General features: G+C 42.5%; 1 protein-coding gene across 1 annotated transcript in view; it reads right to left on the bottom strand.

The window, feature by feature from the left end:
* Positions 1-681: 681 nt before the first annotated feature.
* wtip (WT1 interacting protein) overlaps positions 682-15,985 on the bottom strand; it is a 41,870-nt gene continuing 26,566 nt past the window's right edge. The window contains 7 exon segments of the mRNA XM_022193475.2: positions 682-5,907; positions 9,112-9,180; positions 9,801-9,852; positions 10,057-10,121; positions 10,123-10,188; positions 10,426-10,488; positions 11,733-11,800. Coding sequence (XP_022049167.2) covers positions 5,755-5,907; positions 9,112-9,180; positions 9,801-9,852; positions 10,057-10,121; positions 10,123-10,188; positions 10,426-10,488; positions 11,733-11,800 — 536 coding nt within the window. The 3' untranslated portion in view covers positions 682-5,754.

The following is a 15,985-nucleotide window of genomic DNA, read 5'->3' as shown; positions in this document are numbered from 1 at the left end:
ATGGACATAAAATGTCCAGGTGACGACGTCATGAAGCTGGTTGAGAGAATAAGTTTGCAAAGCAGTTATTACAAAAAATGGCTACATAGAAATCTCTGGATTTTAAAACAGTTCTGGTTTGTTTACAAGTTTTACCTTACTACACAAATCCAAATGGTATTTCACCATTTAGAATTCCTCGGTTTTGTTCTCAAATGCAGAGAAGAGTACAAATAAAGACAAACTGTCAGTTAGTGTGTCCAAACCTTTGACTGTTATTGTGTCTTTGCTTTTGTGAAAAGCCGCTTTGATTTTAGTGCAATTTGTTGTCAAAGACTGTTTAAAGGTTGACTGCAACTGTCATAATGTCAAAAATAATTACTATCTTAATGTGTGATTACAGCCTCTCAGTCACAAAAAATAAAAGGGCAAACTGTAATTATTCAAATAATCATTTCAATATGCTTGGATTCCATGAATTTTTACTTTTGAGGAAAATTATTAAAGGTTAAGTGCACAAGTCTTACAAGATAAAAAAACAACTATCACAAAAGATGCTGCATTTATAAAGGCTTTAAGTCAGCAGTATTTTTTCTGTTTAACAATGCATACTATATAAATACACTGATCCTTTGATTTGTTAAACATTATGAAAAATAAAGCAAGAAAAAAGCAGCATTAAAGAGAAAAACCACACATCGGTTGCAGTTAGCTACAAAACCACTTTATTGAAAAAGCAGATTATGTCATCTACAGTTAAATGATACGTCCCGATTTTAATACATTAAATAACTTTAGACTTTTTTCATGTTTAGATAAATAGATCTAGTTTCCTTTTTTTTTTTTAAATGAACCATCTAGGTAATCAAAACACTTAGCGATATAAAAGATGTGTGACAGGTGTCAAGATGTGCTTATTGGAACTACCAGTAGGAGGAGGAGACCAAGAAGAAGTCATCTTCTCTTTCCAAGTGATTTTTGACAGAAAAATAAAATTAAAAAAACTAGCCTCTTTATGTACAGGGTAACTAGCTGTGTGCTATGCAATAGAAACCGAAGTAGTACTTTTAAACAAGTGAATTAAGACATCTTTAAAGGGCGCACACTCTGCTCTTGTTCAGTTTCTCTCGGGGGTTGACATTGTGCAGACAAATTCAGAGAGTGCCTCATTCTTCAAGTATAGCACACATTACTGGACCCTTGTACAAAGCTGAGGTGAAACGCGTCACACGACAAGGGGAATGTCTCGTGTACAGTATGCAGTCCTTTTCTTTTCTGCTTTTACAAATCATTATTACATTCAAATGAATCTCATTACATCAGGATACATTAAAAAGCACTTTCTGCCTGTGGTGACCCCTGCCTTCAGTCTGTTTTTGTCACATTCAGTAGTATTTACTCAGACCTGTGTGGGTTACAGTATTACAGTATGAATAAGAGCTGGGCCAGTGTTTGCTAGTAATAGATGGTGACTGTTTCAGGTTGTATACCACATAGGTGGAGTTTGCTACAGTCAAAGCTTGCTGCGCTGGCACATGTGTAAACCCACATGCTCCAAATCCAACATGGTGCCAGAGAGATGTTCATACAATCACCAAGAATTAGAGCAAAACATCTGGTGTAAGGTATGCGATGGACAGACAGCATCGTCAGAGTCATCAGTGGGCTTTAACAGAGAGAGCAGGGGTCACTGTGTTGGATGCTGCGCTGCCCGGCAAACACAGTGAGGTGCATGTGTCATGGCCCTGCCACTAGGACACACACTCTCTCTCGCACGCACACACACACACACACACACGCACACACACACACAAGCACTCAGACCTTCACACAACTTGCTCATATTTGAAATAAGCACGTGTCGTTGGGGTTCATCTGCACAAATATGCACAAGCTCGGAGTTAAGAGCTTTTCTCCAAAACACAATAACTTGAACTGTGGGTTTGTGTTCACAGGGAATGATCTGTTTAGTGCCAATCCAATTAAACTCACTGACAGCAGAGTCCATTGGGGAATGGTGAGAAGAGTTTTCCAGCACCATCACGCTTGACGTTTCAAGTGTTTTTGTAGATTTTCTTTTGCATATATACACTTATGCACACACAGGACTCACACACGCAAGTGCCTGCCAGCACGCACACGCACACGCGCGCGCGCGCACACACACACACACACGCACACGTGCGCGCGCGCACACACACACACACACACACACACACACACACACACACACACACACACACACACACACACACACACACACACACACACACACACACACACACACACACACACTCAGCAAAGGGGGGGCAGCTCCCTGAAAAACACGTGTGGGACCAGCAGCTCCGTGTTTTCAGAGACGTCCTCCTGAAACAGCAGACTTCATGGCAGACAAGAGCGACACACACAAACATACCTGCTGTGTCTTAAGGCATGTGGACAAGCCGAGTGTCCTCATAGTAACGCACTGCGTGCTCATGACAAAAAAAAAAAACCAGTGTGTGGAGAACATACCAGGAAACAGTGTCCTGAACAGACCTTCAACAAAAGGTATTTGCAGATCAGCATAATAGCTTTATTCCACTTTGAGCACCCTAGTAGCAGGTAAATGTCAGTGTGGGACACTTAGTTTTAATTTCGCCGGAGGTCTTGTACATCTGTCTCTCTTTAGAAGGAATGTCACCACTTCCTGGTAAAAAAAACAAAATGAAAAAAACTCATTAAAGTCATAATTTTATATGCATGTCTGTATGACAACTGGCTGCCAAAAAAACTCTCTCCAGTACAACAGCTTGCAAAATGTGACATAATCAGCCAAAACTTCTCGAGTTCCATTGTTTTAAAATGCTTTTTTTTTTTAAAAATCTAATTTAAGCCACAGAGCTCATTAATACTTCATTTTGGGAAACTTTTCTTGCTGACAGTGATTTATTCTCAGAGTGACAGTTTACATTTTCCCATCTATAGTGATGGCTGAGTGTCTTTCAGTTTTCTACCAAAAGCACAAAACTCATTGTTTTTGGGGACTTTATTTATTTTTGCTCATCTGTTACTTAAGATGTTAGATTTTAATTTTACTTAACCACGTGCCAGTTGTAATACCTTATGATGTGATGACAGAGGGTCAGATTTGAAGGGTTTAAGAAAACTGCAGCTGTTATATTTTGCATGAATTCTCCATAACATAAAGTTACTATACAGAGCTTTTAGATGTGCAACATTAAAGTCTGTGTTCAGGGACGGTGACCCCTCTAAACCCAAAAACCCGCCAGCAGGTTTGAAAGCCACGTTATCCTAAGAAAAAAAAGCCCAAATGACTAAATTTATAAAAGCCAGAAACTGCACCAACAGGAAGAATTGCCAAACTTCACAAAGTCTAAACATAAAATTGTGTCACTTCATCAAAATCACATTATTCTACGTGCCTCGTTTAAAAATGAGCCCAAAATAGATTCTGTAAAAAATTTGTGCTCCCTGATGCAACTGTGAAGTTATCAAATACTCAGCTGTGAGCAAGAGTCTGGTGACAAAAATTCAAAGACTTTTCAGCTGAACTGCAGGTTGTGTGTACACCAAGCAAATAGGTGACAAGTACGAAAATTACACAAAAATTACTAAAATAGCTATAGCAGGTAGTCACCAAAAAACCTGTGAGAACGATGCATGTGCGGATTCCGGTTTTTAAAAATGTGTTAAATAATCCCGAAAAAAAATCTATTTTAGCTCACTTTCTTACGATATAGCAGCATTTTAACTTTGTTATACTTCACAAAAGACATTCTTGAGGTGCAGGACTTTATATAGCAGTAAACAGTGGGAACATGGTGAGTAAAAATGTGCCCAGAAACTGCTTGGGGTTCAGAGAGTTAACATATTCAGTCAGTATGTTTGAAACAGAGTGATAACGTGAGATAGGCTGCACAGCGGCTTGGTGGTTAGAACTTCTGCCTTACAGCTAGAAGATCCCTGGTGTACGTCCCCGCCTTCCTGGAAGTTTGAATATAATGTTACAAACGTTTTCTATTTTGAGGTCAACTTTCTATTAATCAATAAATCGTTAGCAATGCTGAGTATAAAGTTTAGCTGTACATAAGTCACAGTGGACCTGTCACCAGATTAACATAGCTTTAAGGAGGTTTTTTTTCCCGTTTTTGATACTGTTGTCACGGCAACGTCAACTGCTGGAGACACGGTGCACAATTTCTACAAATAACGTCAATGTAAGAGTACGTCTGAGTCAGAAATAATTATGGACTGAATGTCTGAGCCATGTGTGCCTCGGTCTCCTGCTGACCCGATCACAGAAGACGTTTACAGTATAATGTTGTGTAAGAGCTCAGCGGTAACACTGATGCAGGGAAACGGTACCATTTCTCACACTGGCTTTGAATGTACTGCATCTTAAGTGGCTTTCACATAAATATGTGAGCTCCAAACCTATAGCAGAATTCATTTACTGTTATTTGTTTTTATCAAACATTTCTGACCGTGATAAAAATCAGATTTGGCCGTTTGCGCGGTAAGTCTGAGAACCTCTGAAATATGTTTAGGGGATGTTCTGTGAAAAAAAGACTTCAGCAACAGTCACTATGTACTCAAAGTGGGATAAAACAGCTGAAGGCAAATACGGTTGGAGCTCGGTCTGCTCTTACAAATCCTGTGGATCTCTGAGCCGCTGACAGACGTGAAGAGGCTCTGTGTCCTGGAGGAGAAATGATACAACAGACCCAAAAGCTGCAGAGGCTTCAGACTGCATGACAGACAATTCCACCTCTGATTCTATCATGAGCGCAGCAACATGGAAAAAAAAAAAAATCTACTTCTAGGATCTTATGTGGAAAACATCTGCAAAATATATATTCATATATAAAAGACAATCTATGTGCATCTAAAATTTTCCGTCATAATATAATCATTAATTAAGACACTGCTTGTGAATCTCTCGAGGTGTCGTCTTGGACTTCTAAGTGGAACGTCAGTCGGTCCTCTGGGCTTGTGCTGCTACGGTGCATCTGTTCTGTCGGGGTGGTGCAGGGCGGCGAGTGATGAGTCGACCGTTTTTGCTCTCAGCCCTGTGTCGTGATGCTGGGTGTCCTTTGCATAGCCTTTCGCACGGCTCCATTGCAGTTGTTAGAAGCTGCTTGGATAGCGCCCGCTCTGAAGGCACGGCATGCCCACCCTGGGGCCTGTCCACTCCAGCCAGCACTGGAATGCAGCGGCTCGTTCCCCGGCCCTTCCCGACATCAGCAGCGTTCTCAGACGTGACAGCACTGGCGAATTCACCGCGGTAAACCACTTCAGTCAGAGCACAGGAATGAAAAACACGGAAAAGCGGGGAGGGAAGCGAAGGAAAGAGACGAGTTTGCGCCCCCTCCTCGGATCCAAAACCCCCCCCTTTGATGACTGTGCAGGGGTCAGGGGGTGTGACGTCACTGGGGGCCTCTGGGTGAGCTGGCGTGTTGGCTTTAAGGGTTAGGCACCCACAGGGAAGGAGAGGGGGGAAGGAAAGGACCACAGATGGAGGAAGAGGGGGGCCCTTTTTCCCAGCCCTGCCATGCGACAGCAGGGCCTGTGGTGGGAGCTGCAGTGTGTGTGCAAGTCCTCAGTGGGGCTGTCCAGCTGAGGACAGCGGCAGTAGCTCAGAGGGCCACACAGAGGCTTTCCTGGAACTGCTGGAGGTGGTGCAGGCCTTTTTTTTTTTTTTTTTTGTTTTTTACTGTCGCCCGCTGCTGGTGTCCCGGATCACCTGGGAGGCGGAGCTCGGTGCTCCCTCCCTCACAGTTCGGTGACATGGAGGGGGTAGCTGGGGGGCGGGTGGGCGGGAACCTGCGACTGGAGCCGGTGGATGTGGCAGCCGTGGCAGAGCAGGTGGCCTTCCAGTGGATAACAGCGGTGGCCCTCTTCGTCGTTTAACTGGAGATCGCAGTCCTGGCGGGGTCACACACAGACGGAGACATGAACACGCCACAAAGACAAACAATCATCACACCCAGATGTGAACTTCAATGTGCAACACTTCTGACCACACATGCAACCAAATACTGTATCTGTCAAGTGCGACTAAACGTTCTCGCTGAGGACGTCTGTGTGTTGGTTTCAGCGTCTATGAATCTGAAATTTGAACGCCTTATTCCACTTTTTCCTGAGTTGCTGTGCTGCAATAACGGCAATAATCTCTGTGCACAGCTGCCTTACAGCGAATACAAATGTGATGAAAAGGTCTGTATGAAACATCTGTAAATTGTCACATCTGTCCATAATTGTGAAGCGCTGAAGGGACATTTGAAAACTGCTGTCACCCATAGTGAGACGATTAGTTGACTTCTGTACACTGGAGCTTCAGAAAACAACCAAAATTACAACACTCACTGCCTATAGACTGCAGGAGTCATTTACATCAGTCATGCTACACCACATACCACTACAAGTAGAGTCTGAACCTGTGGGGAACAGTATAGATAGAGATATGACAAAACAGCCAGCATCGCATTTTTTGCAGAGTGCAGCCAAAGCATTGCTGGGAACCCAGCGTTTGATGTCGGAGCATGCCGTGACAGGTGTGCAGCCGGCGGAGCAGCCTCACTGCCTACAGCATTTTAGAGCCAGGCAACGACAAAGCAAAGCAGCAAGGAATCAGAAATGATGATAACATTTATTACTGCTCATAGACGAACTAGCTTTTATTCAATTTAAATCTGAGATCATCCTCATGAGAACGGATTACAAAACATTAATCTGTACCTTTCTTCCTGTTTAATACCAAATGTGCATGGGAAATAAGAAAAATGTAAGACTTTTTAATTTTGCAAATAATAATTCTAAAAAAATGCATGGTCAAAATGTTTTTAGTGCATCTGCAATCAGTGTAAAAGGTTAATCTGGGATCCTGTGTTTGCTTTGGGTCAAATAAGTTGTCTTGGGGAAACACTCTTAATCCAGAGAGTTTAAGTGAGACAACAAAACTAGTGACAGCACTACAAAAACTCTAAATCTTACCAACTCTATTTGTCTTATTTGTAGTCAAAATGCCTCATCCTACTTGATTTAAGATAAATTCATTTTAACAAGCGAGATTTCAGTAAGATGGAGGGACTTGTTTTAAGACAATGCATCTTATATCTCGTTAAGTCAAACAATCTTGAAATTATGTTGTTTTAACCCTCATGTCATCCTGCGGACCAAATTGACCCCTTTTAAAGTTTGAAAATGCAAAAACAATTATGGATTTTCCCAGTGAAAACTTCCACATTTTCAAAATTTTTGGGGAAACTTTTGAATACTTTTGGGTGGAAAAAAAAATGCTAAAAAATGTTTCTTTAAGAACATTCATAAAAAATATTTTTTTTACCTGAATGTATATAAAAAAAATATTAAAATTTCTACTGATATAAATGGAATCATTTTAGATATTTTTACAATTTTTTGGGAAGATTATCATGTGTTTTTTTGGAAAATATTTAAAATGTTTACATTTTTTTAAATTTTTTTTAATTTTTATTTCTTGCCAAATTTGTGGATGTTTTTTTTTTTAAAATAAAACCTTTAAGGGAATTTTTTAAAGGAATTTTCTTCCTGAAGGTTTTGTAAGTTTTTATAAATTTGGAGATTTTTTTCTTGCTGAATTTTTTGATTTTTTTTCAGACAATGCGACAATATTTTTTGGCGCCGTAAATGAGGACAGCAGGAGGGTTAAGACACCTATGCTTGACAATCCTGGCAAAATATAGCTTAAATATCATATCTTATTTCTAGAAATGTCACCAAGCCATTTTCACTTGTTCTATTGGCAGATTTTTTTCCACTTATTTCAAGGTAAAAGTTCTTTGAAATAAGTTTTTTTTTTTCTTGTTTTTAGAGGGGCATTTTTTCTGGTGAGTTAGTTGCAGGATGGACCGATGCTTTAACGTAGCGACCCCAGTCATGCGGGTGTTTTTCTGGACCCTCGTGGTGAACAGGGTGCTGAGCCTGAAGCCAAATCTCTGAAATGAGTTTCAGATGGCGTGTGGGTTCATCCTCTGGGAGTTCAAACATCCAGAGGGAATTGTGAGTAAGAAAGGAGCTGCATCGACTGATAACGATCGAACCGCTGCACATTTCATACATGTACGAATGGAGACACTGACCCCTGAACCTGCCGAGGAATTCAGTGCTACAGGATGAGACCGTGGGGAGGACCCTGAACATGCTGGAGGGCGTTACATAAACTGACTACAACTCTACCCCTGTGGTGATGGTGACTGTGGTGCACACTGGATAAGCAGCTGAAATACATTTTAACACCTCTGCTCACTGCATCCTCTGCTCAGCATGAAAATAACGGCAATGAAACCAACTGAAGAGTCACCTGACGAGTTACAGGATCACAGAAAAACATGCTTTTTTCCCCCCAATATGTAACGAATTTACTGTCTCAGGCGTGGACTTTACCCTTCCTCTGTCCATAAGCCTGCCCCCACCCACAGCCTGCTGAATGATTACCTGCTGCTTACAAAACAATCTGATCCATTTCTATGAAGTAGAACGTCTGCCATTTAGAGGAAGCCTCATCCAGGTTATGGGGATAATAAAATTTGTCACATATTTCTGAACAGTGACTGCAGGGTGGCCCGCAATTAGTCTCATGAAACACTTCCGTGGTACTTGGAGATGAACGGCAGAACAACAAAGATTTCACAAGTCAGGTTTGAGCAACAGGCCCCCAGCAGAGTTCGGGTCCCGACACTGGAATGTGTTTTGTCAATGAGTCACAGTGTTGAGCTGTAACCTTGGGTTGGTATCCATCTGTGTGTGTTTGTTCCTGTGTGTGTGTGTGTGTCTCATTCATTCCACAAGAGCAGTGATTCACTCAGTGGTATTAAACACGGAGTCTAGCCTCATCCCACGATTTGCAGCTCTTACCCAGGTTCACTGTGTTTATGGGATGGAGTAGATGCACACGTGTCTGTGTGGTTTGGTGAGCTGAAACGGCGTGCAAATATTTCTGTCTGTGTGTTGTTTCATTCATTTTAACAGTCTGAAAGCTGAATCATACGCGGTGATGCTGAATTGACTCTAGTTCAATCACATGCGTGCTAGACTGCTGTGACTCACTGCTAATGTGTGTCTGTGAGAAAGTGAAGAGAGAGCGCTCACCTCACAGTGGTAACACTCGACATGGTAGTCCTTGTCCATCGAAACAACCCGGATGGTCTCCTCAGAGCCCTGCAGGAACAAACACAGAGCCTCATCAGTCTGGTGTCTCATTAAAGTGACCACAACAACAACAAGAACCAGCAGCAGCTCTCAGGTTTGATCCCTGCAGCTGCCATGTGTCCTGAAGCAAAGCTCACACACACTCAGAAAACAACTGCACCCTGGAGTTCCTCTAACTGTGAGTAACTTTGGATTTTTTTGGGACTGCACTTGCTCTATATTTAACTTTCAATGTTTATACTGTTAAGGTAAAAAGTCTTCTGCTTGTGTGCAAATAAGAGAAATACTAGTGCTTTGTTGCTGAATTTCAAAATGCTATATAATCATTTTGAATACAGGGGTCCTCGAGTTATGTCGGAGTTCCATTCCTACGAATTGCTGTAAGACAATTTTAGCTGTAAGTCGGAACTCTGGAGGAAATGTAAACAGAGGCACTTGTCACCTCTGTAGTAGCAAATTGGGGCAACAAGAACTCATGCAAAACCTCACCAAATAGGAGGATCCTCATTGCAGTTTTCTAAATAAACATGTTTCCATTAATAGTTTTAAATGCTCAGCTCTGAGTGTGACCCAAAGAAAAACAGAATTAGCTCTGTGGAATGACAATTCAATCTTATTTTGCTCATTACCTGGGCTGGAAGGATGGGCTGGTTGCATGAGGCACACTTGGGAGCAAAAACCCTGTAATTTAACAAAGAATGAAATTACAAACTGAACTCATCAGACAGCTTCTCATTCCTCAGTTCACACACATTTTTCCAAATAAGTAAGGACAATACGAGCAGAAACTGAGACTGTACAGTACGTTTCTTGACAGTCTGTGCTGTGTTCCAAATCTCTTTGCAATCATCTCATGTTATCAGAGGAGAGACGTGTCCTCCTTACGTGTGGTAGTCTTTGACACAGTAGATGTTGTTTTCAACGTCCACTGTGAAAGGCACTCCGTCCAGACGCCTCTTTGCACACCACGCAGCGGAAACAGCCTGGATGGTAGGACTTGCCGAGCGCCTGGAGGATCTGAACACACACACACACACACACACACACACACACACACACACACACACACACACACACACACACACACACACACACACACACACACACACACACACACACAAAATAACAGCACGACTTGTGAGTGAGGTCCCGTAGTATCATCACGGAGAATTTAGGTCTACAGATATTTAAACATCTCCTCTGTAGCTCTTGTAAACAAATTGTTTTGTATTTTCTGTTTGAGGAAGATCTTACCATCTCCATGATGAGGTGACCACACACAAAGCACTTCTCAGCCGTCTGCTGGAAACCAGAGTACTGCGGGTGAGAGCAGACACGCCAGCTATTATCCTCAGTTTGGAGAGTTTTGTGCTGACCATGAACTCAGCAGCACATGTCATGTTTCACATCTATTCAGAAAGCATGTTTCAGTCTAGAAGTCACCTATAGAGGGTGCTGCTGCGCTCTTTCAACTCATTTCCTTTGTTTCTAAACTCATATGTTCTCCAGTGTTTTGAAGAAGGGTTGTGTTGTTTTTCTGGATGCATTTTTACAGTTAGATCGATTCCAGTTTGATAAAGAAGCACACATTCTGGGAAGGATGACTGCCTTCTGTGCGCTGTCAGAGAATAAAACACACCACGTCACGTCAGTATCTCCTTTCTCTTAAACCCCGAGCTAAGAGAGATAATGAAGGTGACCATCTGCAGCCCACAGCCCCCTCTGGGTCGTGACCTGATGAACCTGAGGGGGCTGGTGGAGGAGTGGCAGCCACCAGGTGGAGGTGGTGACGGGCAGACAGCCCCCTGCCCCGACATCTCCACTCCAAATCTACCATCTGCCGCCACCTCCCCCTTAACTCCAAAACAGCCCCGGGGTGATTCCAGACTAGTCAAGTCTCAGGCAGAGCAAGGAGGCGCAAGGAGATTATGTCTCATCCCGTTATCGGACCTCCAGCGTCTCAGGGACGCTGATCGCTAAGTGCACACTTTCCTAACAAATCAACAGGTTCAACGAAAGAGGAAGCCGTCGGTAACAGAAGTACCGTCAGCAGATGAGGACGTGATATGAGGTCATCTGGATCATGAAGCTGTTTTCAACATCGAAGTTAAAGGAACATTTTGTAAGCTCCTTCCTCCATGCATGGAAACAGTCACGCTGTACTTCCTGCTTACTAACAGCCTCACATACAGCTACAGAAATCTCACGGTTTCATTTGCCCTCTTTCATCGCCAATAAACTTCCTATTGCTGCCCTGCTAACCTGAAGCAGATGGAGCAGGAGGCTGAGAGCTACAGCTGTCCTACACTCCTCCTCCACCTCTTAATTATAAGTGCGGGGGAGCAACTCGTGCTGTAATTGAGCTCCTTTGGGGAAATTTGGAGGAAATTAGTGTGAACTGTAGGGGTGGTGCTAATTGTAGCTGTGAAGTCTGTTCCCTCCGGAGGGTCGCAGAATGCAGATTGTGATCCTAATCCCTCGCTCCACCTGCACCTCCCGTCTTCACACCGAGAGCCCAGGACACGGGGATGTACTCATCCACAAACACACAGGTGACTTACCAGGAAATCCTCCTCACAATAGACCTTCCCGTTGACGTTGTAGAACGCTTTCCCTCGCAGCCTCCTCCCTGGAAACAAAGACGGCAGATGAAATCTACATATTCAAGGATGGAATTTGACAGTTTATTCAAAGAGCAGCAGCTGATTTACTGTGTGGTCTAAAGTACATGGAGGCCACATTTATGCACTTGTGTCTTTTAGCTCCAATAAAGTGGAGTCTTAATGCAATGTCCCTGCCGTGCTTTCAACTTTGTGTTAATAGTTGGCACTTTATTAACTGACCTTCAGGGCTGAGCTTTATTTCCGTTCCCCTTTGATAACTTTTTATGGAACAAATTGGGACACTATGTTGCACACAATGCCAGGGGTTAGTCAAAAGAACAGAGAAGAGAAAACAGAAGCATACAGGGGAAGCTATTGTGAAAGCCACTCAGCAGTTAATTCACTATACTGAGTCACCAAGCTTCTAAAATAAATCCTCAAATTTTCCAAGACACATGATGAATTTTGCTGTACTAGTTTGTGACGTTGACCAGACTTTAAAGAACTCAAAATATGCATATTTACAGCTTAGGTATATTTACATGTTTTGATATAAAAACACATCATGCTTCTCTTTAAGGACTCATTAAGCTAAGCCTGCTCTGATTGGTCTGATGTGAGGAAAGTGAAGCAAAGCTGGTTTCGTACTGTAACACAAAGAGAGCTGTAGCTCTGGTAGAAGTTTTTGTTATTTGAGTAACTACGCAAACATGTTACATGGTGACATAGATAAGCAACAGAAAAAAGCCGGGACTTCACATGACTTTCTGTGGACTTCACTGCAGAGCTTTTACATGCACAAAAAACTAAGAACACACTAAAGGAAAGGGAAAACCCCAAAAAGTAGAATATGAGCTTTTTGAAATGCTTTTGTTATTGTCTGAGAGTAAATGCCTGCAGTAAGGTTCTACAATCTGATGCAGATGTCTGGAGACTTTAACACCAGCTGAAAGGTGGAATCAACTCATTTTCAACATCCAGAAAAGTTTCACTTGAAATTGGTATTAAATGTAAATATGTAACGCTACAGGACTGCAGTCTCTGTGTCACTATAATGAACAAAACCCAACCGCTTGAGTCTGACGTGCAGAACAAACAAACACTCAGAACGTTACTGTTTTTAAAAAGAGGACAGCTATAAGAATACACTCACGGACCAGAATAATGAATAGATGCTAAGATAGCGTCCACGCAACTTGACATTGAGTCGATAATAAGCTTGAGTTTGCCGTCAGCGTCCCCTAATGACGAAGGTCCACCGACGAAGGGGAACAGAAAAAACTTTGAAGCAAATGATGAGGATTGGCTCATCCAAATGACTTCACACCCGCTGTCAGATTTTATTATGTGATTATCCTGGCCTGAAGAATTCACAATAATGGGAAAAAGATATCAGTTAAATTCCTCTTTAACTTTGTTTAGTGTGTTTTTCGTCTCTTTGGCAAATGAATTACATTAAAATACAAGGAGGAGAACTGCCATACCATAACTGTACTGTATATTGTTCTTATGTTGGAGTATCAAACCAGACAGTCGCTGATGCTGGGATTATATACAACATATGTGTCTTATTAACACACAACTTCAATATTTCAGTTTTTAATAATCAAGTCATTACAATATAAAACCAGTCAAAAGTTTGGACACACCTTCTCATTCAGTGCATTTTATTAATTTGTATTTTTTTCTACATTGCAGATTAATCCTGAAGATGAACACCTTTTGTTTACAACTTAACTCTGTGTGTATTCTTTTAAAGTTTTGATGTTTCAGTATTAATCCACAATGTATAAAATCATCTAATAAAAAGCAATGAATGAAAAGGTGTGTCCAAACTTTTGACTGGTAGTGTGTATCTAACATTTAGATGAAGGTTTGTTGAGTTTGCAACACACACGTATAAATAACTTGTTCCTTGATAGTTAAATGTGCTGAAATGTATTAACCTTCAAAAAAATGTCTAAAACTGTTAACTGTCTGAGTGTTATGAGACGACTTTGTTGCCTGAATAAAGAGCTTGAGGATAGTCACAGTTCGCTTCTGGGAATTGCATAACAGCATGTGTGTATACCACGCTGGTCAAAGACAAACAGAGACTTGATTATGTCAGCGCAGCGCAGCACAAAACAACTCCACTAAACTTCTGTTAACTTCTGTCATCTCAAAATCCTTCCTACTGTATGCCTCATCCTAGGTCTCCTCCTTTACAGCCACTCAGTGCGGAGCAGATGGCGACTTTCTGCTCAGTTTAATTACTTAACCATTGATCCCAACAGGATTCCATTCACAACCCATACACAATCAATACAGCAGGCTGCTCTCCAAACCTCCCCCCAAAAATCTGTCCTCGTCCCTTCCCTGCCTTTGTGCAGCACTCACAGACGCAGCAACAATAGCAGACTGGAGGGAGGATGTCCCTACTTTGACACATTCTGAAACCATTAGCATACTGAAATGTATTGATTTGATTATCCATTAAAAACTCAAACCTGTGGTGCCGTATTGACCTGTTTAAACTTTTACATCTCCGTTAAAATATACATTGTGGTGTTTCCTTAGAAGTTGCAGACATCATCTTGAGAATTTCACTGAGAAACCTCAATAAAACAGTTGCAGGTCTTCACCACATAACATGCTGACACCACGGTGGCCCAGGTTCAGCACGCTTGAGCTTCTAGCACGGAGTGTGAAGACTGAATTCTCTGGGTGAGCCTTCATTCATCAGAATCCAAGTCTGATTCAATCTGAAGAGGAAATTCTGCAGCGGGCTGGCTTCTGCAGCCCCCTGCCATGCATCTCACACAGCTCGCCATTCAATTCATTTAACAGCAGCGGTGTCTCTCTGGCAGCGCGATGACTTCACGCCGAGCCTGGCAGACGAAACCCCACGGATCTCATAATCTGCTGGATTAGTCAGATTTAATTGTCGTCCCCGAGCCACCATTGATTTTAAGGGTGTCCAGCATGGAAAAGATGTGCCCGCCCCCACCCTCTTTTAGCACCGAAATTTATGCAATCGCTGTATTCACTCACACACACACTCACAGTGTCACAATGCTGGGAGATGGCAATACATTAACACCCACATAAATGGCTGGAGGCAGCAGAGGAATGCTGTCCACACAATAGGTGAGACTTTAAGACTTTGAGACTGAGGAGCAATTAGCATTTTGGTAGCGAGGAGCACAAAAAGAAAAGCAGGATTGAGGAAGACCTCTGTTCACAACCGAGACGTTAGAGAGGCTAACTCACGGCAGCAAGTGAGATTAGAAGAAGCAGAGGCTGCGAGGTGTCGCTGTGGTGCTGGTCTGTGGCCTCTGCTCTGCAGTTTGGGCTCTGGAAGGTGAATACAAAGGCCCCAGTGCTGATGACTGTGTGGAGCGCTGCTAGGGGAGCAGGCCGACTGAGCAAACGGGGAACATTCTTTCTGCCTGAGGTCACTAGCTGGTCCCATTCATCCCCTGCACCTCTCCAGCACCCGCTCTGCCCACTTCCCTCACCCCAGAAAAAGGAGGGGGAGGGCTCCATGCCCTCCCCTCCTCTCTCTCTCCTCTGGCCTTTTGTCACCAGACAGCGCTGCAGAGTTGTCAACAGACTGAGAGGGATCCAACCAGCAGCTACACTTATAAGATGAGCCTGATTTAGAGCCGACTTAACGCAACATTTAATTGGATTTAATTACAGATTAAACACAAGTCATGATCCCAATGTAACATAACAAACTGAGGAGACAAATTATATTTAGGAAATGGCAGTTGGTAAAAATAAACTTCTTTTAATGTCAACAGATTCAACAGACTGACTTGATCCAAACATTGAACGGCTATTAAACTAAACTTCTCAGACAGAAACCAAATCCAGTCAATATAATTAATAAAACTACACAATCATGTCGATTGTCTCGTCTGCTGCTCTCTGTGCTCCTCTAAAGACTCGATGTCTCGACCTCTGCTCTCCCTAAAATCATTTTTAGTCATGTAGGAATCAGGGCCTCATCCTGCTAATGCGCTCATTTTGAATGATGGTGTTGCCATGGAAATGAGTGCTGGTCTCCTGAAAGAGGACTGATGTGTCACCATGGCAAAAGGTATTATTCAGCTACATTTTCCTCCGGTGCAGGAGTTGTAGTTGAGTCTGTTCACTCATCACAAACTGGAAGACGCTAGTTTAATGAATAAACCAGCCACAGTTGCCTTTTTTTAGATAGATTT

This window comes from Acanthochromis polyacanthus, chromosome 2 (genome assembly GCF_021347895.1).
Source record: "Acanthochromis polyacanthus isolate Apoly-LR-REF ecotype Palm Island chromosome 2, KAUST_Apoly_ChrSc, whole genome shotgun sequence".
Taxonomy (NCBI): domain Eukaryota; kingdom Metazoa; phylum Chordata; class Actinopteri; family Pomacentridae; genus Acanthochromis; species Acanthochromis polyacanthus.
The sequence above is the reverse complement of the archived record's forward strand: the minus strand, read 5'-3'. Positions and strand labels throughout refer to the sequence as shown.